This window comes from Fusarium mangiferae (genome assembly GCF_900044065.1).
Source record: "Fusarium mangiferae strain MRC7560 genome assembly, contig: FMAN_scaffold003, whole genome shotgun sequence".
In the NCBI taxonomy this organism is placed as follows: Eukaryota; Fungi; Ascomycota; class Sordariomycetes; order Hypocreales; family Nectriaceae; genus Fusarium; species Fusarium mangiferae.
This window is the reverse complement of record NW_024573923.1, coordinates 1,111,686-1,135,001: the sequence shown is the minus strand read 5'-3', so window position 1 is coordinate 1,135,001 and position 23,316 is coordinate 1,111,686. Positions and strand designations below refer to the sequence as shown.

Here is a 23,316-nt window from a genome sequence, read left to right as displayed (position 1 = left end):
GCGATTTTCCTGACATCATGAGAAATGACAAATCCATTGTTTTCATTTGTCAACAGTCAGCTTCGCACTTAGTTGACGTAGGGATCTGAGAGGACATGTATAGACTGCAAGACCGCAAAAGCTGAATCAATGAGGCTATAGACGTGGATTTCAGTATGCAAGCACTAGTTAAGCGGAGTATACGAAACCATGATGTGAACAATTGTCTCCAGGGGCAGTTGATTGCTTGTGCGGATATGAAGTCGATATAAACATGTAGAAGAGAGCCCGTAGGACAGGAATTGGAGGTCCGTGCACATTATGCGGAACATGGACGCAACGGTGTTTTTCCGGCCCGTTGCTAACTGGGAGCTACAGCTCTCAGCCTTTCGTGGGTAGGTAGGTACCAGGCAGGCTACCGTTCTGACGAAGCCGAGCACCCAATACATCAACGTCAACACTCCTTGAGCCTCGCAACGACTCCACGATTCGCCTTCATACACCAAAAAAGCACACTGTATACTCCCAAACATAACGATTTCGCAACAACTCTTCTTTAACTCGACACCATGGCATCCGGCTACGACAGAGCTCTGTCGGGTGAGTTCACACAATGGGCCCGTGTTCAATGATATATCCATCGCTAACAATAAGTGCAGTATTCAGGTCAGTACCATAACAACACTCGCGACAAGCTTCCTAACCTCAAATAGTCCCGACGGCCACGTTTTCCAGGTCGAATATGCCGGTGAAGCTGTCAAGCGAGGTAAATATCAGGTTCTTGGTCAACAGCTTTGTTGCGGTGGCTTATACCTTCAATAGGAACTTGTGCTGTCGGTGTCAAGGGCGCCGATGTTGTGGTGCTAGGATGTGAGAAGCGCTCCGCGATGAAGCTGCAAGATACTCGCATCACCCCTTCCAAAATCCAGCTCCTCGATCACCACGTCGCCCTCGCCTTCGCTGGCCTAAATGCGGATGCTCGTATCCTCGTCGACAAGGCTCGATTAGAGGCACAGTCCCATCGTTTGTCAGTTGAAGACCCTGTTACTATCGACTACATTACCAAATATGTCGCTGGCGTCCAGCAACGGTACACACAGGCTGGTGGCGTCCGACCATTTGGCATTAGCACTCTGATTGTTGGGTTCGATAACGGCAGCGATGTCCCTCGGCTGTACCAGACTGAGCCCTCCGGCATCTACTCTGCCTGGTGCGTTTTTCAAAATGATAAAAAAAAAACAATCGGCCAAGTTTCGAAACTAACGATCTAACAGGAAGGCAAACGCTATCGGCCGTTCAAGCAAGACTGTTCGTGAGTTCCTTGAGCGAAACTACAAGGAGGAGATGGACCGAGAGGCTACCATCCGGCTTGCTATCAAGTCGCTGCTCGAGGTTGTTCAGACTGGAGCCAAGAACATCGAGATTTCTCTCATGGCACCTGGCGCCACCATCGAAACACTACCTACGTCCGAGATTGAAGGCTACGTCAAGGAAATCGAGCAGGAGAAGCAGGAAGAAGCTGCCAAGAAGAAGACGGGACGGACCCCTGGAACCGGCAGTGCTGCCATCCTGACCCGATCTCAGGATGACTCCGCTGCGGAATAGAGAGGCGTATGGCAAGAGTTTACATAGACAAGAGCACGAATCTCTAAAGTCGGGACTCAGTGCCATTGTATTAACATAACTAATGATGCACACCCAAGTTCTCTCAGAACACATCCCGTGGAAGTGACAAATCGCTATGTATCCTAAACGCCATGGCTTTCCTCTTTTTCTGTGATCTTGTTCTGGATTATCCCAGCTTGTCGGCTTCCTCTGTCGGGTCAAAGATGGACCTAAGTCCCTTTGTCTTTTGTCTGTCGTCCTTGAGCATCTTGTTATCCATTCGTACGTCGTCGCTCTCAATCGAAAGAGCTGCTTGAGGGGTCTTTGCGTCGATAACAAAATGGTTGTCGCAATGAGGACAAAACTCGTCGGCCTCTTCGAACTCCTTCACATCCTTTCTGAAGCACTTTCTGCACTTCTTGCACGCGAAAATCATCTCGAAGCTTTCCTTAAGAGGGTGTGACTCCTGTTCGCTGTGGCATTCGACACAGTCGAACCATTTTCGGCCTTTAGTTTAAGTTAGTTGGTGAGGTGAGCGGGCAACAACTTAAAATCGCGAAGACTGGCTTCAATAAACTTTGCACGTACAACAGGGCGATCGAACAGAAACCTGGGCGTTGAGAATATGTTTGCTAGACATTGATTAGTCGCAGGATAATGAATAGAAACGAGGCATAACATACCACATGGTAGCAAATTATAAGTAATCCCCTTAAGTTGTGCAATATAGTCTGCGTCGTTGAAAGAAGTGTTCACAGCTGAATTATGGTGTCTGAGAATAGTTGCAGGTTGAGTTCTGGTCAATGTCGGTAGAGTTTTGGTGGGGTATAGTAATCAGGCTTTCGGGATGCACTTTACGGCCCCTGCCGCAGGTACTGCCTACCTAAGGTACTCCATACCTTCCATTGCTTACTCGAGCAGGCACTTCGATAACATGGACCCACTTAATTACATTGGTTAGTCATCGTCATTCAGTGACGCCCTTAGCAGCACTTGTTCGCATCCCATACAACCTTCTCGTTCTCCTTTCCTTCATCAGCTTTCATACGACCGCCGCCAACCGCGCCCTGATTGTCCGGCCCGGAAACTTAGAAACAATGCCGCCCAAGAGGAAAGCAGGTGCTGCTGTGCAGGGTGGGGGAAAAGTGGGAAGGTCTTCGCGCATGTCAACACCTGGAGCGGCAACGCCACGAACGATCGATAGCAATGAGGACATGCCCGACGAGGAGGAGGGCCCCGTCGACGAGGCCTTGGAACGTGATTTGAACAAGAATATAGACATCTTTTCTTTGGATCGCTATCAGAAGAGACATGCGATCCGGGACCCCCTACCACACATCTTTGGCGACCGTGATTTCTCATACCTGGTCTTGAAGAAAGATCATCAGAATCGACCTCTCTGGATAGACCCTCAGAAAGGCCGCATCATTTTAGAGAGTTTTAATCCACTGGCGGAGCAGGCTCAGGATTTCCTAATCACTATTTCTGAGCCCTTGTCTCGACCGACTTTCATGCACGAATACGCCCTTACAACACACAGCCTGTACGCTGCCGTCTCTGTCGGTTTGTCGCCAGAGGACATCATCAATACACTGGATCGATTTCTTAAAACACCTCTGCCGGATGAGATTCGAAATTTCATTACAAGTTGCACTCAGAGTTATGGCAAGGTGAAGCTGGTTCTCAAGAACACAAAGTACTACGTTGAAAGCCCAGATCCAAACATGCTCCAAACTCTCCTCAAGAACCCCAAAATTGGTCCCCTACGCGTCCAAGGAACGGAAGAGATCACAACATCAGTTGCGCCTAAGATTGGCGGCCTTGTCATTCCCGGAACACAGAATGCCGCCGGAGTGAAGCAGGCTAATGGCCTCAGCCAAGCAGGCGAACAAGGCAAAGATGGACAACCCGTTCAGGAGGGCGAAGTCTATGCCACGCTCAACGAGGAGGACGATGAGGACCAGGAAGTGACGCATTCCTTTGAAATTGCAGACAAGGATGTCGAAACGGTACAGAAAGAATGCCTGAATCTGGGATACCCAGTTCTGGAGGAGTATGACTTTCGGAGGGATGAAGCCAACGCAAATTTGGATATCGATCTGAAGCCTGGTACTCAGATTCGGCCTTATCAGGAAAAAAGCTTGAGCAAGATGTTTGGCAACGGCCGAGCCAAGAGTGGACTAATCGTCCTGCCCTGTGGTGCTGGAAAGACACTTGTGGGTATCACAGCAGCGTGCACTATCAAGAAGGGTGTCATTGTCCTATGCACGAGTTCAATGTCCGTTGTGCAATGGAGGAATGAATTTTTGAAATGGTCCAACATCAATCCCGATGATATTGTTGCCTTCACATCCGATTCCAAGAACAATGTCTTCACCGGAAGCACTGGGATCATCGTCACGACCTATGCAATGGTCACACAATCGCGGGCCCGATCTTACGATGCGGAGAAGATGATGAAGTTCTTGACAGGTCGAGAATGGGGCCTGATGCTGCTGGACGAGGTGCACGTTGTGCCTGCCAACATCTTCCGTAAAGTCACGTCTTCGATCAAGACTCATTCAAAGCTTGGTCTCACAGCCACACTTCTTAGAGAAGATGACAAGATCTCTGATCTAAATTTTCTTATCGGACCAAAGCTATTTGAAGCTAATTGGATGGAGCTTTCAAAGCAAGGACACATTGCTAGAGTTCAGTGTGCAGAAGTATGGTGCCCAATGCCCACAGAGTTCTACGACCAGTATCTCAAAGCACCAAGCCGGAAGAAGGGTTTACTTTATATCATGAACCCTCGGAAGTTTCAGGCTTGTCAATATCTCATTAATTACCACGAATCAAGAGGAGACAAGATTATAGTATTTTCGGATAACGTGTATGCGCTCAAAGCATATGCGCTAAAGCTTCAAAAAGCGTTCATCTATGGTGGCACTGGTCAAGCAGAACGTCTGCAAGTGTTGGAGAACTTTCAGCACAATCCGAACGTCAACACGCTCTTTTTATCGAAGATTGGAGACACGTCCCTCGATTTGCCCGAAGCTACCTGCCTTATCCAAATTTCATCCCACTATGGTTCACGTCGCCAGGAAGCGCAGCGTTTAGGACGAATTCTTAGGGCCAAAAGGCGTAATGACGAGGGCTTCAATGCCTTTTTCTACTCTCTGGTGTCAAAAGACACGCAAGAAATGTATTTTTCTTCCAAACGTCAAGCTTTCCTCGTCGATCAGGGATATGCTTTCAAGGTCATTACACAATTAGCAAACATCGAGAAGACACCCGGACTAGCATTCGCAGATGTGTCGGAGCGGCGTGAACTGTTACAGAAGGTTCTTGTGGAGAATGAGAGCATGGAGGAGGATGACCCGAACGACGACATGTTCCATCAGGGTACTATGGGACGCAAGAAAAAGAAGGGAGCTCGACGAACAGCGGGAACTCTCGGCGAGCTCAGTGGTGGCCAGGACATGGCGTATATCGAGCAGAATAAGAAGTTATCGGCAAAGCGGAAGAAGGCGGACAGCAATGCCTTCTTCAAGAAGATTGGACGCGAGAACGCCAGGCGAGCAGCAGCACAGTAATTGAAAGACAGTTGGAATCGGCACAATGGGGGTGGAGGTACATTGAATGAGCCAAAGAATGATAAGCCAGGGGATCGGAATCACGGGTAAATACAAAATGTCGTCTGTATAAGAACACACAGCCGCAGATCACGCATCTGTAGAACGCATAGTAATACACAAGGACGGGAAAGATTCGGCATTCAAGAAGAACTACAACACGGCCATAGCTAATCACATCGTACACACCAGGTATTCAATCAGATTTCTGGCAGTGGGCAAGCGATGGCTTATTGGAGTGAATTGACTGACTCCACGTAGCTTAAGGCGACGGCAGCGCATGAGGCGAAAGATCCAGGTGACATGGGAATGTATGGCAATAGGAAGACTACTTAGCTAACAGGCAGAATCCAGCCTATACAGATCACGTAAACGGATTAGGCATCACAGGGTGACATATCACACCACGTTTTAGTTGTGTGACACGGCTTTCAAATATGATGCCATGTGAAGGATGGTTTACGAGTGAGTTGAAGGCTCCATACGACCTCACCAATGGCCATCATTAGCAGATACCTGCAGTAGTAAGTATTTTTTAGAGTCAGAGCTACGAGTCCCAGGTAGGGATTCTTTAAACTAGTACTGCTTTAGTTTCTGGGGAGAAAAGCTTGGCAGTACTAGGGCTTGGATGTTATTGCTGGTTGCAACCTCACACAAAGAATTGACGATGCTTATTCTAACTACACTCTGTCATGTATTTTGGTGTTGTGGTGTTTTCTAATCAGTACTGTCTTGATTTGACGGCGAAAGTGGGTGTGGCATGGTGCAGTCTAGATTTGCAACTTGCTCATATCTCATTTGCGTGACCTGTTTGAAAAGAGGCTGCATGATATTAGGCATTGACCTGTTCGTGCGTACTGCCCATCCTCCTGGAAGTTAGGTCAAGTCAAAGGTTTCATTCTTCCGCAAACCCCATTGATTACTGGGCAGCACACTCGTGTACGCATGCAGGGGCTTTTGTCTCAACAATGAACATGGTATCGGGCAGTGGTCTGTGGACATGCGATCAAAGAGCGGTGACATCACATTGTTGGAGGAGTTTATCCCAGTGTAGTGTCGGAAGGGCGCAGCGGTATTTAATCGTATCGGAATATGGTGACAATAGCATAGTTGTGGTAATCAACAGGTGGGAGGAGACTGTCCATTTCCTCGGTTTCGGTGGTAGCCAGTGGATCACAATCGATAGCTCGCCACACCTTTTTGCCAACACTCGTGAGAAACGGCCCCGATATTTGAGGCAGGGCCTGGGTACCAGTCAGCGAGTCAAGGATAATACTTGTAGCTCAATTGCAGTATGGGTAATGCCCCTAACTACAGATACAGGCCTACTGTACCTATACTGGTTTTGATTGACTGTGTTCCCAATTGCCGAGTCCAAACCCCTTTCTTCCACTTGTCCCTTTGTTTGACTCGGGCAAAGCACGTGTCAGTGGTTTCACCATGTACATGTAGAACCGTATCTCAGATCTCCGAATTTTCTTGGCATCCATGGAATTGGAGATTGCTTAGGGTGACGTGCCATTGGCCCGAGAACAGTGCAACACACAGACAGCAGACAAGGACAGGCTTTTATCACCCGCGGGAGAAGCTCACGCCCTCAGGGAACTTGAAAGAATTCGTCTGGATACAAAGAAATTTGAGATGTTCAATCAACGCACGAATCTATCTGGTCCAATCCGTGAATTGCTCAGTTTGCGTTGAGCTGTCATTAGTGTTCTTGCCACTAGAAATGAGGTCCCAAGTTACCTAGATTGCGCCGGGTTCAATGCTTCGCCGGCCCCAAATCGCGGTGACGTTGTTGGCTTTGTTACAAGGATACCTAATCGGGTGATGCGTGTGGTGGTGTGAGCACGATGATCGTTAGTAGCCATGGGGAAAGGATTTAGTACTCACAATGCATTACAGCACGGAGTATGTCTAGCAACCTCATCAGTGGTGCTTTACTTGATCATATGAGATGTTGGAGGAACAAGGTGCCCAACCGTCGCGGGATCAACGGGCGATTTAACGGGTTTTGCCACCCTTCCCACTCCTCTGTCCATAAACCGACGGGCACTCTGAGAAGTTACTGGTAAAGAGTGTTTGTACGGAGCACATGCATATTCTTGGTAGCTTTTCACCCACTGATGCGTACTGGTTTCCGCACTGCTCCGCTGTCTCCCCCCAGCCCGCTCACTCATACATAGTTATGTGTTGAAGTGCCCTAGCCTAGTTAGTACCAATGACTGGAGACAACAAAGTCAGCTTCAGAATGGAGCCACTAATGTAAAGACCAGACGGGAGAACGCCTACCGGTGCCGGGGAACATGTCCCGCGGTGGCATCCTCAGTCTGTCTGCAGTACTCTCGTCGTCGCCGTGTCCCCATCTGCAAGCATCTGGGCTTCCAACAAACCCTGTCCTGGCCCAAGCCCTGCCAATGCCGCGTGTATGCTCTACGGTGCCTGGATCGTTTATGGACCCGGTATATCGGTCCATGGCTTGGCTCACCTCACATCCATGATCCAAGTTTGTTGAGTCGGCTGTCTCGTGAAACCCCCCTGCCATGTAGCCTGGCTGTACGGAGTACAGTAGCATTGAGGTTTCTCGTTTCCATTCTTCTTCCGTGTGTAATGGTAGAGCCAAGTGTCGGGAGCGAGCGAGCATGTATGCATGCATGGCTGTGGCTGATCAATCACGACATGGATATCTGGGCCCCTTGAAATCATCAACAGGCCCCTCGTGGTTGGATCGCGAACTCCGAGTCGCCGCCGTCTATCTTTGTTTTCCTCGGTTGCTTCTATTGTTGCTGTAGTAGTACAGTGCATTGATAAAAATATGGATTATCTTTGGCGTCCGTTTCCTTGAATCTCAGGTAGCGCGTTGGTAATGCCAGGGGCTTTTCCCACTATCTTTCTTCCATTTCCGCTGCCAGGGCTACTTTCATGGTTCTTTTTATTGCCTTGCCTCCTTCCTTATCTCTAGAAAATTTCCTGACACCCTAGCGCCTACCTTATAGTGCCTGTACGCTTCGGTGTATCCATAAGGTGCCTACCTCTAGGTACCTTGCCTACCTGCTTTGTTGAAAAGTTCTTCGTCTGCCAAAGTAATTTGCTGTCTGCCTTTTCCAACTTCATCCCCACCATCTATTGAAAGGACTCGATCAAACCACTATGCTTCTTTATCTACAACTTCAACAATTCGGGTCTCAATTCCGAGAATGGTTAGCTAGTCCAGGTTGTTTCTAACCAAAGTCTAGCCCAGGCCACACCCTGTTTTCTGGACATCGAAATCACCTACCTAGCCACTGGTGGTGCCCCAGAGACTCACTCCGCACCAAGTCGCCGGACCATTCCTATTTCTTATACTCGACGCATTGCAAGAAAACCTTGCTCTTTCTGTGTTGAGTGGGAGTGGTGTGTAGGAAATCGCCAGTTCAGTTCCCGCGCTCCTCCGTTGTTCAGTCTCCAGTCTCCGCCTTCTTACGCCATAACTATAATTGTCTTTAGCCATGACACAGTCTAGTCCCTAAGCTCAGCGACTAACTTTAACCCAAATAGCGCAGGAAGCCCTCTCTCCCTGTTTCTAGGTTTCTGCCTTCTCATCTTCCTTAACATCACAAAAGTTGCCAACGGACTTCTGTTTTCTTTGGAAGACATGCTGGATGAGACGCGCGCTTCTATATGGGCGCGGCTCAAAGCTGTCAAGCCGCCGTTTGTGTCCAAAAAACCACACTTCAACTTTATTTCCGTTCATTGTAAGTCACATCCATTGGTCTTCGATACCCCCCATGCTTCCTTCTTGAGCGCAACCCCCACGCGCTGTCACTTTGCTTTCCATCAGGCATCACATTTCAAATGCCAAGTCTCTGTCTGACCATTTCCCCTAGATACATGGATCATTGGCGCAACCTTGTTAGCTTCCGTCATTATATATGGTGCTGGTCGCGGTCAAACGTCATATGTCGATTCTCTTATGTTCGCCAGCGGAGCCAATACACAAGCTGGATTAAACCCAATCGACGTCAACCTTCTCAACACCTTTCAACAGATTGTCGTTTACTTCTTTACTATAACGTCTAACCCAATCACACTACATACTTCAGTAGTCTTCCTACGTCTTTACTGGTTTGAGAAGAGGTTTCAAGGGTGGGTGACGGACGCCAGACAGCGCCGTGCTACACTTTCTAAGGCCAAGACTCGTCCACGAAGTGAAGCCCGCGAAGCTGAAGAAGGAGTCAATGGTCGGCATATTACGGTTGTGCCTTACCAGGGGAGACCTCCACGTATCACGAACGACGGGATACTGCTTGATGGAAATGACGTTATTCAATCCCAGGCGATCGCCGACGATGATGACGATGAAAATCTACCACATAAACCACCACCTGCGAGCAGCGATGAAAGCGACACGGTCTCAGCCGGCCGTTCTAACAGCATAGAGCTAAGTCCTTTGGAGAAACCTGACCAAGGCTTTGGAGATGGCAAGGAAGCGAATGAAGGGCACAGCAGGTCACAGAATGCGCCGACAGGTATTAAATTTGCTGAAACGGTCAAGAGAAGTGACGGAGTCGACGACGACTTGACCAAATTTCCTCAAAGAAGAAGCCATGCGGAGCATATCGCTATCCTAGAGCGTCAAAGAAACCAGGACAACGAAATTCTAAGGATTCCTGGTCCCCGAGAAACCGAGCGGGGGATGGGACCTCGAAGGCTTGACAATGATGATACCCAGGACGGTGATGATGATAACAATACCATTGCTATGACGAGAACTGTGGAATCGAGGTCAGACCACGCAACACTAGACCCCAGGGCACCAACAGGCCGCAGACCAACCATCGTTATTGCTGAGCCGAAACGTCCCCTCAAACACGAATTGACTGATGATGCCAAAGCCGTTGGTGGCACTCTTAATGCCCTTAGAGTGCGCAAGCCTCGTGTGTTCAACCGTGGTCAGAAGGAGGTGCATGAGGATAGCGAGAGCACTATGGGCCGTGCTTTCCGAACACGCACAATCGATACTATCAAGTCGGCCTTGTCAAACGACCACACGAAGGATATGCCGTACCTCAGTTACACCCCGACTATGGGTCGAAACTCTAACTTTGTGGGCTTGACCCTGGAACAGCGAGAGGAACTTGGCGGCATCGAATATCGATCCCTGAGGACTTTGGCACTGATTTTACTATCTTATTTTTGGGGGTTCCAGCTCATTGCTGTAACCTTCCTTTTGCCTTTCATTCTTCATAATGAGAAATATGGGAGAATTGTTGAAGGGAACGCTATCTCAAGAACCTGGTGGGGATTTTGGACAGCCAACTCGGCATTCAACGACTTGGGTCTGACCCTAACCCCTGACAGTATGAACTCTTTCAATACATCGGAGTATGTGATGATGATCATGTGGTTCTTCATTATCATTGGAAACACGGGTTTTCCTGTCATGCTCCGTTTTGTCATTTGGGTTCTTGCTCAGATTGTTCCTAAGGGGACCGGCCTATGGGAAGAACTTAGATTTCTTCTTGACCATCCTCGCCGGTGTTTCACTCTCCTATTCCCCTCGAGCGCTAATTGGTGGCTATTTTGGATTCTTGCCGCATTGAATGCCATAGACTTGCTTTTCTTTGTGGTCTTAGATGTAAGCAGCTCGTCGGCCCCTCTTATTTACGGCATGCTAACCTTCGCCAGCTTAATTCAGGCCCAGTCGCTGAACTACCTGTTCATACTCGTATTGCCGATGGTCTATTTCAAGCTGCCTCTACAAGAACTGCAGGATTCTCATGTTTCAGCCTTGGCGACCTTCACCCTGCCATTCCAGTATTGTACATGATCATGATGTACATTTCGATCTTCCCAATCGCAATCTCCATCCGCCGAACGAACGTCTACGAAGAAAAGTCTCTCGGAGTTTACCACAACAAGAAAGACGAAGATGAAGAGGAATCGGCCAGCGCTCTAAACTACGTTGGTACCCATCTGCGACGTCAACTTTCTTTCGACTTGTGGTACGTTTTTGTGGGATTCTTCTTTCTCGCAATCAGTGAAGGTGAAAGTCTCAAGGCAAAAGACTTCAATTTATTTGATGTTCTTTTCGAAGTTATCAGTGCGTACGGAACTGTGGGTTTGAGTATGGGTGTACCCAACGTCAATGCTTCTCTGTGCTCTCAGTTCACCGTCGTCGGGAAACTTATCATCGTTGCCATGCAAATCCGTGGCCGTCACCGCGGCTTACCTTATGGTTTGGATCGTGCCGTTCTGTTGCCCAGTGAGGCACGTTTCCAGAAGGAAGCAGAGGAGAACCAACCAATTCTTGTTCGCACCAGGACAAATGCCTCAATGGCAACCACCTCAGGCATGGAGCCGCCTACTAGTCCAGGTTTACCTGGTCGACGTGGCAGTATGGGCCGTATACGTGAGCGAGCAAATAGTCGCATCATCTCCCAATTTCTATATCCTGGTCCCGTAATCCCCAGCAACGAGATACACGGCCACAAACGCGCAACATCAAACAACTCTAACAACCTGCGGGACTTCCCGCGATTCAATACTGAGCCAGTGTTCGAAGAGGAGAAGGACGATGTTCCTCCTCTTCGAACCATTGAGTCTCATAGTGGTGGTCCTCGTCGTGCTGAGACCAACCCGATGCCATAAACGACGGGCAACAATCAAAACCTTGCTTTTACAGATCATGCGACAGATACGGCATTGTACTTTGTTAAATGACTTCATTGTCCTTCTCAGAGGGGTATTCTGTTCATGCATCATTTTCACAAACTGCATATTTTCCAGACAAAAAGCGATTTCAAATGTCAAAAGGGTTCACGGCGTTCAGCATCAGGGTTTTAAGAACATAGAGCTTTTGGAAGGCGATTGTCATAGCGCAAGCTTTTTTTTTTTTTTCTTTTTCTTTTTTCATGTCGAGCCAAACGAATGTCACAAATTTATGATGGTTCTAGAGGCTGGACCAAGGTGTTTTCATATTCATGGTCTTTTATGTAGCATAGCAAGTTCCAGACCACACTGGCGCTTCATCTTGTCCAGGGACTTGCATATCGTCATGGCCTTTATTAGAGTATCAGTGCCCAATAGAAGGCGATCCCACCTTAGGTGCAAACCATTGTCATTTAATCGTTCTCTGCATCAAGTACAACAATAACTACAGTTTTGCTTTTCATATAGAACATGCACTACTCCTATGCAATTACTTCATCCAGGTTTAATTAAGTCTAGAGAATCTATGTATAGGTCTGTATTATATGATGGCCCTTCTCACTTGGTCTCAAAAGCACCAATATCCTTCAATGCGCCAGCCAAACGACGGTAATCTCGTAGTAAGTCAAGAACTTCACCCAGCTTAAGCTCCCCAGGAGTCTGTATCTCCATAAAGCGTTTGTTGGGCGGAGCAATTCTAGGAATCTCTTTAGGTGGAAGAGCTGGGGCGATATCGGGGAATGCCTGGGTGTATGTTAGCCTTAGTTACTGGCAGTCTGACGTTCGTGTCTTCAACATACTGTCCCTAAATCTCCACCGTCTGCGGGCTTCAACGGCTCCCTAGCAGCTGGGGTCGCAGGGGCCGATGGGGTGTTGCGCCCAAATCCACGGATCATACTGATACTGGGAAGTCGAGCCATAGGATTAAAGGAATTGCCCAAGTTGCGCATCTGGTCCAGAACGGCAGGGTTCTGCCCCGGAATTTGGCTGGGTGCCTTGGGTTCGTCAGAAGCGAACAATACTTTCTTTGAAGAGCTTGCACTGCGACCACTTCGAGCACTATCAGCACTGCGGTCGCGGCGGCCTCCTATCAGATTCAGAACTCGTTCTTCGCGAGAGGCTGGGCGCTTCAAGAGATCATTGTCATCGGGTGCAAGGAGTCTGTTGAGCCCGCTACTGTCCTCCTCATCGGGGGAGGGCGTGCTGACAAGTTTCCGGGCATCATCTAGAGTCCTGGGTACTGTGATAGACTCTCGAGGGCTGTCCTGATGTTCCCTTAACTTCCCTACGAGGAATTTGTAACTATCTCCCAAGCTGTTCGATATGTTTTTCAAGCTCTGGTCGGCCGTGTTAAAGACCGCGTCGCTAGCAGCCCCGAAGGCCTGCGCAGGCCCGTTTACAAGGTCGCTCAGACGGCGGTTACGCAATGCCACGGATGCTTTGACATCGGGGGCTGAAAATTTTGCCCCCTCGCCCTTAGTCTTGCTTGTTTCAGGCACGTTTGCTGATGAGGGCGCTTCTCCTTGCTGGTAAGCGGGAGGAAAAGTATCGGTCCTTGGGCTTGTGCTCTTTGCTGGACCGGAAAGCTGTTCGTCCGCCCTGAGTGTTGCAAGATCCACTGTCTGCAAAAAGCTGATGGCAGCCTCAAGGTTTGTCAAACAGTAAGCAGCCTCGCCTGTAAGCTTTGGTTCCCATCGAAAATACTGTACAAAGTGAACGTCACTAATGACATGTAGGTTCTCTGGCGGCAGAGTTATAAGAGTGTAGATAAGCATAGGCATAATCTCATCAGCAGATGCTGAGGGATGAAAATGAGCAAGGGTGTCGACTATGCTTCGATGGGCAGCTTTGAGATGATTCAGCTTACCCAGTGGATATCGCTTCTGTGTCATCAAGGCAATATCTCGTCTGGCGGGCTCCAGCTTCTCTTTAATATCTTCCACTGTTGGGCCAGCTTTTCCCTCCGATTCATCTGTCTCGCCGGTGAGGTCAATGCCTAGGTCAGCAGGCCCAATACCGACCAAGGCCAAAGCGGCAGTCTTGGAGCGTAGTTTGTCATCTTGGGCCTCATCCTGCGTGCTTCGGTGTCTGTAAATCTTGTCGTAGATCCCTTCACACAGTCTACGCTCGACAGCCTCTTCAAGCAGAGACCTCTTGGCTTCAAGAGCCTTCCTTGTTCTTTTACGGCTTGCTAGCTCTTCTGATGTGATCATTTGTTGCTCTGATTCGGTCCTGGTAAGCGCACTGGCCTTTGATCGAAGTCGACTGGCGGCAGAGGATATTGAAGAGGTGGATGGTGCGGGAGAGACGTCGCGGCTTTGCCTTGAGGCAAGGGCGTTGATATGGGTGTTGATGTTAGCAGAGGCTTGCGTATAAAACTCCTGAAACTTCTGCGATAATCTCTCAATATTAGGAGGAGTCGGATGGACCTTTGCATTCAGAGACTCGATGAAGCTATTCATACATAGCTTAGCATGGTGCAGTCAGGATCTAGCATTTCATGGTGCGCATACCTATCCGTCAAGGTTATAAGTTCGATGGGAAGGATGTCTAGCTCAATGGAAGCCCGAGTGGTTTCAATGCCATCGTCTGAATCGCTATGCTCAGCAGTGTCGAAGGCATCGGGAGATCCTGTGCCTTCTCTCGCCGAAGTAGTGTTTGCAAAAGTATGGGCTCGTTTGGGGACTTTTAATCGATCGTCGCTATTAGGAGCAGCTGTTTTAGGAGTATGCGAGTGAGAAACGGTGCGTGTGGTAGAGGGACGAGCCGAAGGGCCCTCGGAAGCGTCGCGAGACGCCATTAGTCGTTGGCTCGAGCTATAGATGATCATCATGAGCTTCCACAATGTTCTGGGGATACTATGGAGTGTATGGGAAAACAAATACGGGAAGAGGGTTCAAACTCGTCGCCTAGAGCCTCGTAGTACGTACCGCGGATGTCAATAGCTCGAGTGAGAGGTTCGCATGAACAAATGATGTCGATGCAACAGACAGCGTGTCTCAAAGAGCCGATGCTGGCTGAGACCGAGACGTAACAGAGCACAGGACAATTGCTCCTTCTATCCGTGCTGCCACTTGCATTAAATAGTAACTAACGGGGGGGGAATAAAGAGGCAACGCCGATGTGGCAGAAACGAATGTCAAGTAGATATCTATACAATGAAAGGGATGATGATGGAGGGCTTCTATTACACGCAATACAATGACGATGGATAAAGAAATGATAAGCAAATCATATGAAGATGACCCCCCGTTCTGGGGATTGACCTGCAGGAGGAGTGGAGAACTCAAGAAACTACCCAGCCACAATGTCAGCCACTTCCGCCACATATACCGTGTTCACTTGACTGAGGCAGTCCATCAGACTACCTACAATAGGTATCTAAATCACTTCCACCTAATTCCACTCTTGATATAAGAGACTCCCTGTTGATGCCATTCTGATGTTATTTCAATATATGCCAATGTTCCGATATGAGGTCTTTTGTCGATCGCTTTTGGCACACATATACTGATGTAAATCAGTGCTGCACTTCAGCATCTCATGCTTTACCCTCCATAGACTCCCAGCTTGTATTGTGTTATTGTCAATGAATGGTTTCCTTTCTCGTCAGGTCTACTCGTTTCCTTGTCCTTGATGCGTATGTATATGGTAACCCACTTACATGAGGCCAATTCCCCACCATGATGAACTATGATTAGTTACCCCACGAAGTTTGACCGGGCTAGGGGAGGAAAGAAAACTCGGGACCTTGATCCTAAATGACAAAAAGGCTTAGGTAACTTTATATAAATTTAGGATATATTTACCAAGTTTAGGATATCTTTTGCTGATTTTATTTTGACACCTTTGTAAAGGTCTGGCTCTCTTACTGTACATACATATGAAGTTATATATCACTACTGCATTCCTTCTTTACCGCCTAACTTCAGACATACACAGCACAGTATCCATATGGAAGGACATATTCGAAGTTAACACTCCCGCTAAGCTCCAGTTCCTTGCACCTTTTTCACATCGTCTTCATGTCGCCCTCCCTATCTTCCGACTCGCATATAATAATGGCAGCACTTGGAATATTATGAGTCTTTTACTCCAACAATTTTCGGGTAACTATTGGCACATGTCAGCCCAATGCGCTGGATATACTTATTTCCATCGTTTATAGATAGTCAAAGCTTTAAAGCATGCCTTTGCTGACATTGTAGTTCAGTTGGAAGACGGTCCCCTACCTTAGTACCCTGATGAACAGTGGATCGATCTCCTGCTTCCCTGGCTTGCCTGGTAGCTTGGCTACTGGTCTACTTCCGACCGCACCTAGTTTTGCGGGGTCCCCGCCTTTACAGAGACACTAGAAAGATCAGCCTGGAACTGTAACTCATTCATTGGCTCATTGGGAACTAAGCTGCTTCGAGTAATCAAATATCCGTCGCTATTGAATGGCCCGGGCAATTGGGATATGAGAAACCGAGCTGGTACCGCGTTTGCCGGGCTGAACCGAGACACCCACCGAGATACAGCTATGAAAGGACCTATGATCCTCATATCTCGGGTCTCATCCAGTACCTGATCATTAGTTAGGATCCATCATTGCTCTAAAGTCTTTAAGCACTACCCTTATCCGCGACCTTCACAATGTCAGATCCTCCATCTCGCATCCGCTCTATTCTCAACCATCTCCGCCCTCATCCCACGGCGCCTGTCAACTTCCACACCCTATCACCAACAACATTTCTTGAGCGTGCTGCTTCCATTGAACCAGATGCGGAAGCCATCTTCCATATTACAGTGAATGGTGCTGTGTTACGGCGCTCCTACGCTGAGTTTGCTGATCGCGCCCGAGGTCTTGCTTACTACTTCCTGAAGCATGGCTATCGACGCGTAGGCATACTCGCGCCGAACACGCCAGCTTTTCTGGAGTCTATTTACGGCATTGTTGCGGCGGGTGCTGTCATTGTGCCGACGAATTATCGCCTGAAGCAGGATGACATCGCCTATATCTTTGACTTTGCGGAGGTGGACTGCATTATTGTTGATAATGAGTTTGTTGGCTTGCTCGATGCCTATAAGGAGAAACACCAGAGTGTGCCCTTGATCGTTGATATGGTTGATTTACCCCCTCGCGCACATGTGCATTCTTGTCTTGAAGTTGTTGCTAACCTTGCCCGTCAGGATACTGATGCAACTGAAGGGCAACTATCCGGCCCTTTTGATGAAGCCGTCTTGGAGGGGTTGAAGCATGACATCGACCAAGGTAGCCATGGCTGGGCCGGACTTCATGCCCAGGCACGAAGTGAGGATGATATGCTTGCCATCCCTTTTACCTCTGGAACCACATCACGTCCCAAGGGCGTTGTATACACACATCGAGGTGCCTATCTCGCTGCCTTAGCCAATATTATTGAGTCGGGCCTCAACATTGGACGATGCAAGTACCTATGGACGCTTCCAATGTAAGTCAAGACAATTTGCCCACATTGTAATCTTGACTGGCTGACCATATACAGGTTTCACGCAATTGGATGGACATTTCCTTGGTCAGTTGTCGCTGTTCGCGGCACCAATGTTTGCTTAAGGAAGATTGACTACCCTCTTATTTGGAAACTGCTAAAAGAAGAGGGCATAACTCACTTCAACGCCGCTCCCACAGTCAATACACTGCTAGTAGCGGCCAAGGAAGCTGAAAGGCTACCGCAAGAAGTCAAGGTTACCGTGGCCGCTAGTCCACCCACTGGATACCTGTTTGAGCAAATGGTATGTTTTCCTATATGTTCAGGCCTCACAATCATTCAGAACTAACCATGATATATAGACCAAGCTTAATCTCATGCCCGTTCATGTTTATGGGATGACAGGTGCGCAAGAATGATTACCGACACAGGCAATTGCTAACGTTCGTTTTTATAGAAACATATGGGCCCATCACGAAATGCTATATTCTTCCCGAATGGGATAATCTGCCTCCTCAAGAAAAATTTGCTAAGATGTCCCGGCAAGGCCATGGCTTCATCACAAGCCAACCAATCCGGGTTATCAAGCCAGACCAGCCACAGGGCGTGCTTATTGACGTCGCCAAGGACGGTAAAGAGGTTGGTGAGATTGTTTTCACAGGAAACATTTGCGCCAAAGGATATTACAAGGACCCTGAAGCTACACGACAGCTCTTTGCTGGAGGCGTACTTCACTCTGGAGATCTAGCAGTCTGGCATCCTGATGGTAGCGCTCAGATTCAGGATCGTGCGAAGGACATCATCATTTCGGGGGGTGAGAACATATCATCTGTTGCCCTCGAAAGCATGCTCGCCCAGCACCCGGACATCCTCGAAGCTGGCGCTGTAGCTGTCCCGGATTCACACTGGGGTGAACGACCCAAGGTGTACATCACAGTCAAGGATGGCAAGAGTGTAAAAGGAGAAGAGGTCATCTCGTGGGCAAAGCATCAGAGTGATATTAGCAAATTCATGGTTCCTAGAGAAGTCGAAGTTGTAGATGAACTCCCCAAGACCAGCACAGGTAAAATCAAGAAGAACGTGCTGAGGGAGTGGGCCAAGCATGGGAGGGAATAGGAGAGTCACTTGGGGCTTTTAGGGAAAACAGCGGCATAGAACTCATTCGAGTGACTTGAGCCAATTTCTTTAGCAATCTTGTATATATCACATAATGCATTCAACATCATAGTCTAGCCATTCGAGTGTTACGAAGTTGGCGGACAAGGTTTGCTTCCAAATCATTATTTCATGACGTGGCATGCGTTTAATCAACATTCATTCGAAAAACAGCACCTGCGTGTCCTTCGTCCAGCGCATCCATGGCCATCATATCATTTGGATCGAGAGCAAAATCAAAAACCTTAATGTTTTCTTGAATGCGACCCGGATTTGCACTCTTGGGCAAAGGTATCCAGCCTTTCTGGAGTGAATACCGGATAAGGATATTTGCTGGAGTCTTGGCATGCTTTAATGCTACTTTTTGTACTTCTGGGTCATTAAGCCGAGTGCCTGTTGCAAGCGGGCTGTATGCCTCGATAACAATACCGTTGTCCTGACAGTAGGTCACGACATCTCGTTGCTGGCACCAAGGGTGTAGCTGATATCACAGGCACCGTAACGTTAGATTTCCTTCAAGACTACAGCGGAGACTCTAGCTCACCTCGATTTGGTTCGCACTTGGAGGCCACTCAGTGGCATACTCCTTCAGTTCTTCGAGGTGTCGGACCCGAAAGTTGCTAACACCAGTACTTTTGGCTCTTCCCTTGCTCTTAACCATTTCCATCGCTGCCCATAATCTCTGACGGTAATCTCTGGATGGTCCAGGAACGTGCATCAATAGTAAGTCTACGTATCCATCTACTCCAGCGATACGGTCTACAGTTTCGACAACATCTTGATACACGTCACCCTGGCCTGCCATCCTTCGTGAACTCCCGACTTTCGTAGTAAGAAAGATCGCTTCACGAGGCACACCAGACTGTTTGATGGCTTCGTAGACGCACACCTCGTTGCGATATAACGCAGCTGAGTCAATGTGGCTGTAGCCCGCTGAAAGTGCTGCCAGAACCGCGGTAGTGCATGTTTGGCCGCGAATTTTGTAGGTGCCGAACCCGAGAAGAGGAATAGTGGCTGCCGTGTTTTGGAGAGTGAGGCAGTCTTGGGCTAATAATGAGGTGGTCGTGGCAGGTGTTGCTATGTGATTTAGCTGCGTCATAGTAGGTAAAAGCTGACTATTTCGAATAGTGCGGTGTGCAGGAGTCTCGATGCCTCACTTCTCTCACTTTCATTAAGACATGAAAAACATGATGTAACAAATAGGTAGGCAGACTTAGTCAGTGATGAGGTGGGAACCTCGCTTCTATCTCACTAGCTCTTTTCTCTTGAGCCTCAGGGAAGTTCATTTTCATGAATAGGTACCTGCCTAAGGTAGGTAAAAGAACAAGGCGAAGATCTGTTCTCCTGACCTTACCATGTATAAATTCTCTTGTCAAAACCTTGCCTCGAAAGGCATCATTCAACAGGGCGCCGACAAACAATCACTACGTTATAGATCTTTTTCTGAACCTACCTACACTACATTTGCATAATCATCTGATTGTTAAGCGAACTAAGCCCCTAGGTTTTCTTCCATCACTTAGATAGTTAATAGGCAGGTAGTCCTCAAGGAGCAAGAAAATATTAGGCCTTAATGGCTAAGTTTATTTCGACTCCCTGGATTTTAAATACCTAAATCTTTCTATTATCTAGGATGGGCCCTGAGTTTGCTTTCATCCCCTAGGTAGCCTACCTTAGGTTTTTGTCTAATGATCTTTGAAGGTAAGATAAAGCGTACAGGGCGCATCTTAAAACTTAAGCACAGTCCCTTTGTTCATTCATGCATGCAAAATCAAGGATTGCTTATGGCTCTTTTTGGGTGTCGGAATTATGCTGGAATATTCGCTGATAATTAAAATTTCACCTCAACTGATAAAGTACAATTAATACATACCTACATAAAATAACGCAAGAAAAATCAGCAAGAAGAAAAAAAAAAAAACCTGAATAAGAATACAACAATGCAGTCAATACCTCATGAATAAGTTTATCTCCAAAACCTTTTTTTAAACTCAGGTATACTTAACTTACTGTTCATGGTTTATAGGGTAGCCCGATGCCCATCTTGCCAACAACTCGTACGTTCATCAAAAAAAGAGGGGCATTCAGCTCCAGTGGGGCTGGCATAATTCTAGAAACCCCCACGAAGCGCTAGAGAGCCGTAGAAACTCTACGTTTAGCGGGAACTCACTGGAATATGTCGTCACTGCCTGCCCACCTACTGGGTCCTGCCTGCCACCTGGAGCTCTTCCCGTGTTTGGGCAGCGTTCAGAGGTGAGGTGAGAAGGTGGGCGGGAACTGCTGATCACCAAACAAATTCCATCCCTTCACTACAACCACTTCGATTTCATCACCCAAACTTTCCCCTCCCAAACATAAACTTACGTGCTTCCTGTCTCGATAGACTTGACTGATACACACTTTACATAGTCAAAGGGTGATCTCTCTGTCAACCATGAGCACTCTCAGGCCATTGCGTGGCGGCTGCCAATGCGGCCGCAACCGTTACATAATTGCTGTTCCTCAGAATGGCATCAATGAGGCACAGGTTCTCTTCAACACCGAGTCTGCACATCGTAAGTCGGAGATGTCCTTCAGAGACACAACCGCGAGTATCGAGCATATGATCTGACATCTGCCTGCAGAGATACCTCTTGCAACTCCACTGGCTGCCTATATCCGAGTTCCGCTTTCATGGTATCATAGTACCACCTACTCTTTCTTCCCGGACGAGACACACGCCTTGATCCGACGAGTTTATACACACCCTAGCCAACAATACTCAAAACGTCACTTCTGCGGCTACTGTGGCACACCACTGTCCTACTGGTCCGAAAACCCGCATACCGAGGCCGAATTCATCAACCTGACTCTCGGAAGCTTGCTGAGGGAGGACTTGCGAGATCTGGAAGACATGGGACTGATTCCAGAAGAGGAAGATGACAAAGCCCTAGCAGGCCAGTCACCAGCAGTGGTTGGTAGGAACACCGCATTGCGCCAGTCGTATGGAGTTCCGTGGTTCGATGGCATGGTCGAAGGAACGCGCCTAGGTAACATGCGCCGAAGCCAAGGTGTCAAACAATCTCATGATGGCCAAGTCAAGGTCGAGTGGGAGATTGTCGAGTATTCCAACGGCGACGAATCGAAGGCCCCAACGGAAGAAGATAACGATGTGGAGATGTCGAACCCCGGAAAGCGAAAGCTACAGGACAGGGACGACTTGGAGGCAGGTGCTGTTGGGAACTAGGAAGGACTGCTGACTGAATTAGGCTCAGTTGCGCCTTGTGTAATATCGGGAAAGCTGACGACTGATGGGATAATGATGAGCGGCCCCTGCTAAAATTCTGACGACGAGGCGTTGACAAATGCATATTCGCAGCGATTTCAACGACCACATGGCACTTTGATGACATGTTGGCTCAATCTCGGTCGTCATATTAGATAGTTTGTGAAAAGATTGTACTGCCGTGCTTTCTGAACCTGCGTTATCATGGAAATGAATACATGAGCCATTATCCATGTACAAGGATGCTGATGAATTAGGAGGAGCTACCAGTTTAAGGGAAATCAAACGATAAGCAGATATGCATGGATATATGATGATAGCAAAAAGAAGAAATCTGTCAATGAGCCGCATGGGGAGTCCGGATATCTGGACCGTTCCGTTCGTATTTGACTGGTGTTTCGGGCCTAGCAGCCATGACAGCCCGGGAAATTCGGGGCAATGCTGTCCGGGACGTTGGACAGAGTGGGAACAGGAACCGGGAGAGAGCGACAGCGACAGGGCAGGCACATGCAAACTAGAGAAGCAATGAGGATCACAGTTACAGCACAGCATCCGAAACACAATGCAGCCTAAACAATAGAAAACAATGGGTGGGAGGACCCTTGGATCTCGAGGCCGAGACACCACGTGCAGGGCATAAGATCTCGGGAATCAACCAATTCCTCCTGCATTTGATTCATCCGGTGAGGCGAAGTTTGTAGCGTTCATTACAGAGCATGCCGAAGTTCTGGCGATAGCGGGCTGTCGTGGCGCCGGAGAGGCGGGCCGAAGGCTCGAGTAGGCACATATGAGCGGGAATCGTCTGACGAAAACGGAGGTCGAGGTTGGACAAAAAGAGTTAAGTGCCTAAGGGATCTGTTATTTTACCAAACCTCTTGTTGAGAATTGGGCAATTGTGAGTTTCCAGAAAAATATACGAGACGAAGAAAAGGAGAAGAAGAGGAGGGAAAAAAAAGAAGAGTAAGTAAAGGGAGGAAGCAAACAGCAGGAGAATCTGGAAGGGTCCTGAAACCAATCCCCATGGGGCAACCACATTGGCTGGGGTTGCCTTTTACCTTTTCAGAGTGGAGGGTGCCAGGGAGGTTGAGGGAGACATCCATCAGCAAGCTGCAGGCGCAGACAGGCATGGATGGCCCTGAGCAATGGATCCCTGGCAGTTGCTGTGCGTGATAAACCCACCAATTCGACTGAGGAAGGTACCCTGCCTTGGCGTTCGTGTCTTTTTGTGTCGTGAAAAGACAGCTTTTGTCAACCCCACCCCAGCTTTTGTGGCAGATGATCCAGCCGCGGATATGACGGCCCGAAGTACAAACACGGCCATTGAGAGGCATATCCCTTCTACCTTAGTACCCAAGGTATTCATCAGTTTCACCGTGCATTGTAGCTGACACGAGAGGAGAGAGTCTAAGCTATGAGTGGAACGAAAAGCGACAGCCCATGTTCTAGGTTGGGGTATATAAGAGCGTCCTGTGATGCTAGGGAAACATGACCTTCTCCTTCCTCTCTTCCAATCCAACATCATCCTCATCCACTTCACCAGTAACCTGTGGCCTTCAAC

At 48.3% G+C, this 23,316-nt stretch overlaps 7 protein-coding genes across 7 annotated transcripts; 5 read left to right on the top strand and 2 right to left on the bottom strand.

Moving 5' to 3' along the window:
• Positions 1 to 548: 548 nt before the first annotated feature.
• On the top strand, positions 549 to 1,584 carry FMAN_04733 (putative 20S proteasome subunit (alpha4) chain PRE6; the record flags this gene model as incomplete). The annotated part of the gene is made up of 5 exons (XM_041828526.1): positions 549 to 579; positions 639 to 645; positions 693 to 745; positions 802 to 1,189; positions 1,254 to 1,584. The coding sequence occupies 5 exons, from the start codon at positions 549 to 551 to the stop codon at positions 1,582 to 1,584; spliced, it is 810 nt and encodes a 269-aa protein (XP_041679380.1).
• Positions 1,585 to 2,681: 1,097 nt separating this feature from the next.
• FMAN_04734 (putative DNA helicase RAD25) lies at positions 2,682 to 5,159 on the top strand (the record flags this gene model as incomplete). Its single annotated transcript, XM_041828525.1, has 1 exon — positions 2,682 to 5,159. The coding sequence occupies one exon, from the start codon at positions 2,682 to 2,684 to the stop codon at positions 5,157 to 5,159; it is 2,478 nt and encodes an 825-aa protein (XP_041679379.1).
• A 3,673-nt stretch (positions 5,160 to 8,832) lies between these two features.
• On the top strand, positions 8,833 to 11,828 carry FMAN_04735 (putative potassium transporter TRK-1; the record flags this gene model as incomplete). Its single annotated transcript, XM_041828524.1, has 3 exons — positions 8,833 to 8,932; positions 9,065 to 10,815; positions 10,866 to 11,828. 3 exons carry the CDS (start codon positions 8,833 to 8,835, stop codon positions 11,826 to 11,828), a joined length of 2,814 nt encoding a protein of 937 aa, XP_041679378.1.
• Positions 11,829 to 12,446: 618 nt separating this feature from the next.
• FMAN_04736 (uncharacterized protein) lies at positions 12,447 to 14,718 on the bottom strand (the record flags this gene model as incomplete). The annotated part of the gene is made up of 3 exons (XM_041828523.1): positions 12,447 to 12,632; positions 12,689 to 14,342; positions 14,402 to 14,718. The coding sequence occupies 3 exons, from the start codon at positions 14,716 to 14,718 to the stop codon at positions 12,447 to 12,449; spliced, it is 2,157 nt and encodes a 718-aa protein (XP_041679377.1).
• A 1,805-nt stretch (positions 14,719 to 16,523) lies between these two features.
• Positions 16,524 to 18,454, top strand: FMAN_04737 (uncharacterized protein; the record flags this gene model as incomplete). The annotated part of the gene is made up of 4 exons (XM_041828522.1): positions 16,524 to 17,341; positions 17,396 to 17,642; positions 17,701 to 17,743; positions 17,796 to 18,454. 4 exons carry the CDS (start codon positions 16,524 to 16,526, stop codon positions 18,452 to 18,454), a joined length of 1,767 nt encoding a protein of 588 aa, XP_041679376.1.
• Positions 18,455 to 18,641: 187 nt separating this feature from the next.
• Positions 18,642 to 19,592, bottom strand: FMAN_04738 (uncharacterized protein; the record flags this gene model as incomplete). The annotated part of the gene is made up of 2 exons (XM_041828521.1): positions 18,642 to 18,974; positions 19,038 to 19,592. The coding sequence occupies 2 exons, from the start codon at positions 19,590 to 19,592 to the stop codon at positions 18,642 to 18,644; spliced, it is 888 nt and encodes a 295-aa protein (XP_041679375.1).
• A 1,335-nt stretch (positions 19,593 to 20,927) lies between these two features.
• Positions 20,928 to 21,719, top strand: FMAN_04739 (uncharacterized protein; the record flags this gene model as incomplete). Its single annotated transcript, XM_041828519.1, has 2 exons — positions 20,928 to 21,048; positions 21,118 to 21,719. 2 exons carry the CDS (start codon positions 20,928 to 20,930, stop codon positions 21,717 to 21,719), a joined length of 723 nt encoding a protein of 240 aa, XP_041679374.1.
• Between the last annotated feature and the right edge of the window lie 1,597 nt (positions 21,720 to 23,316).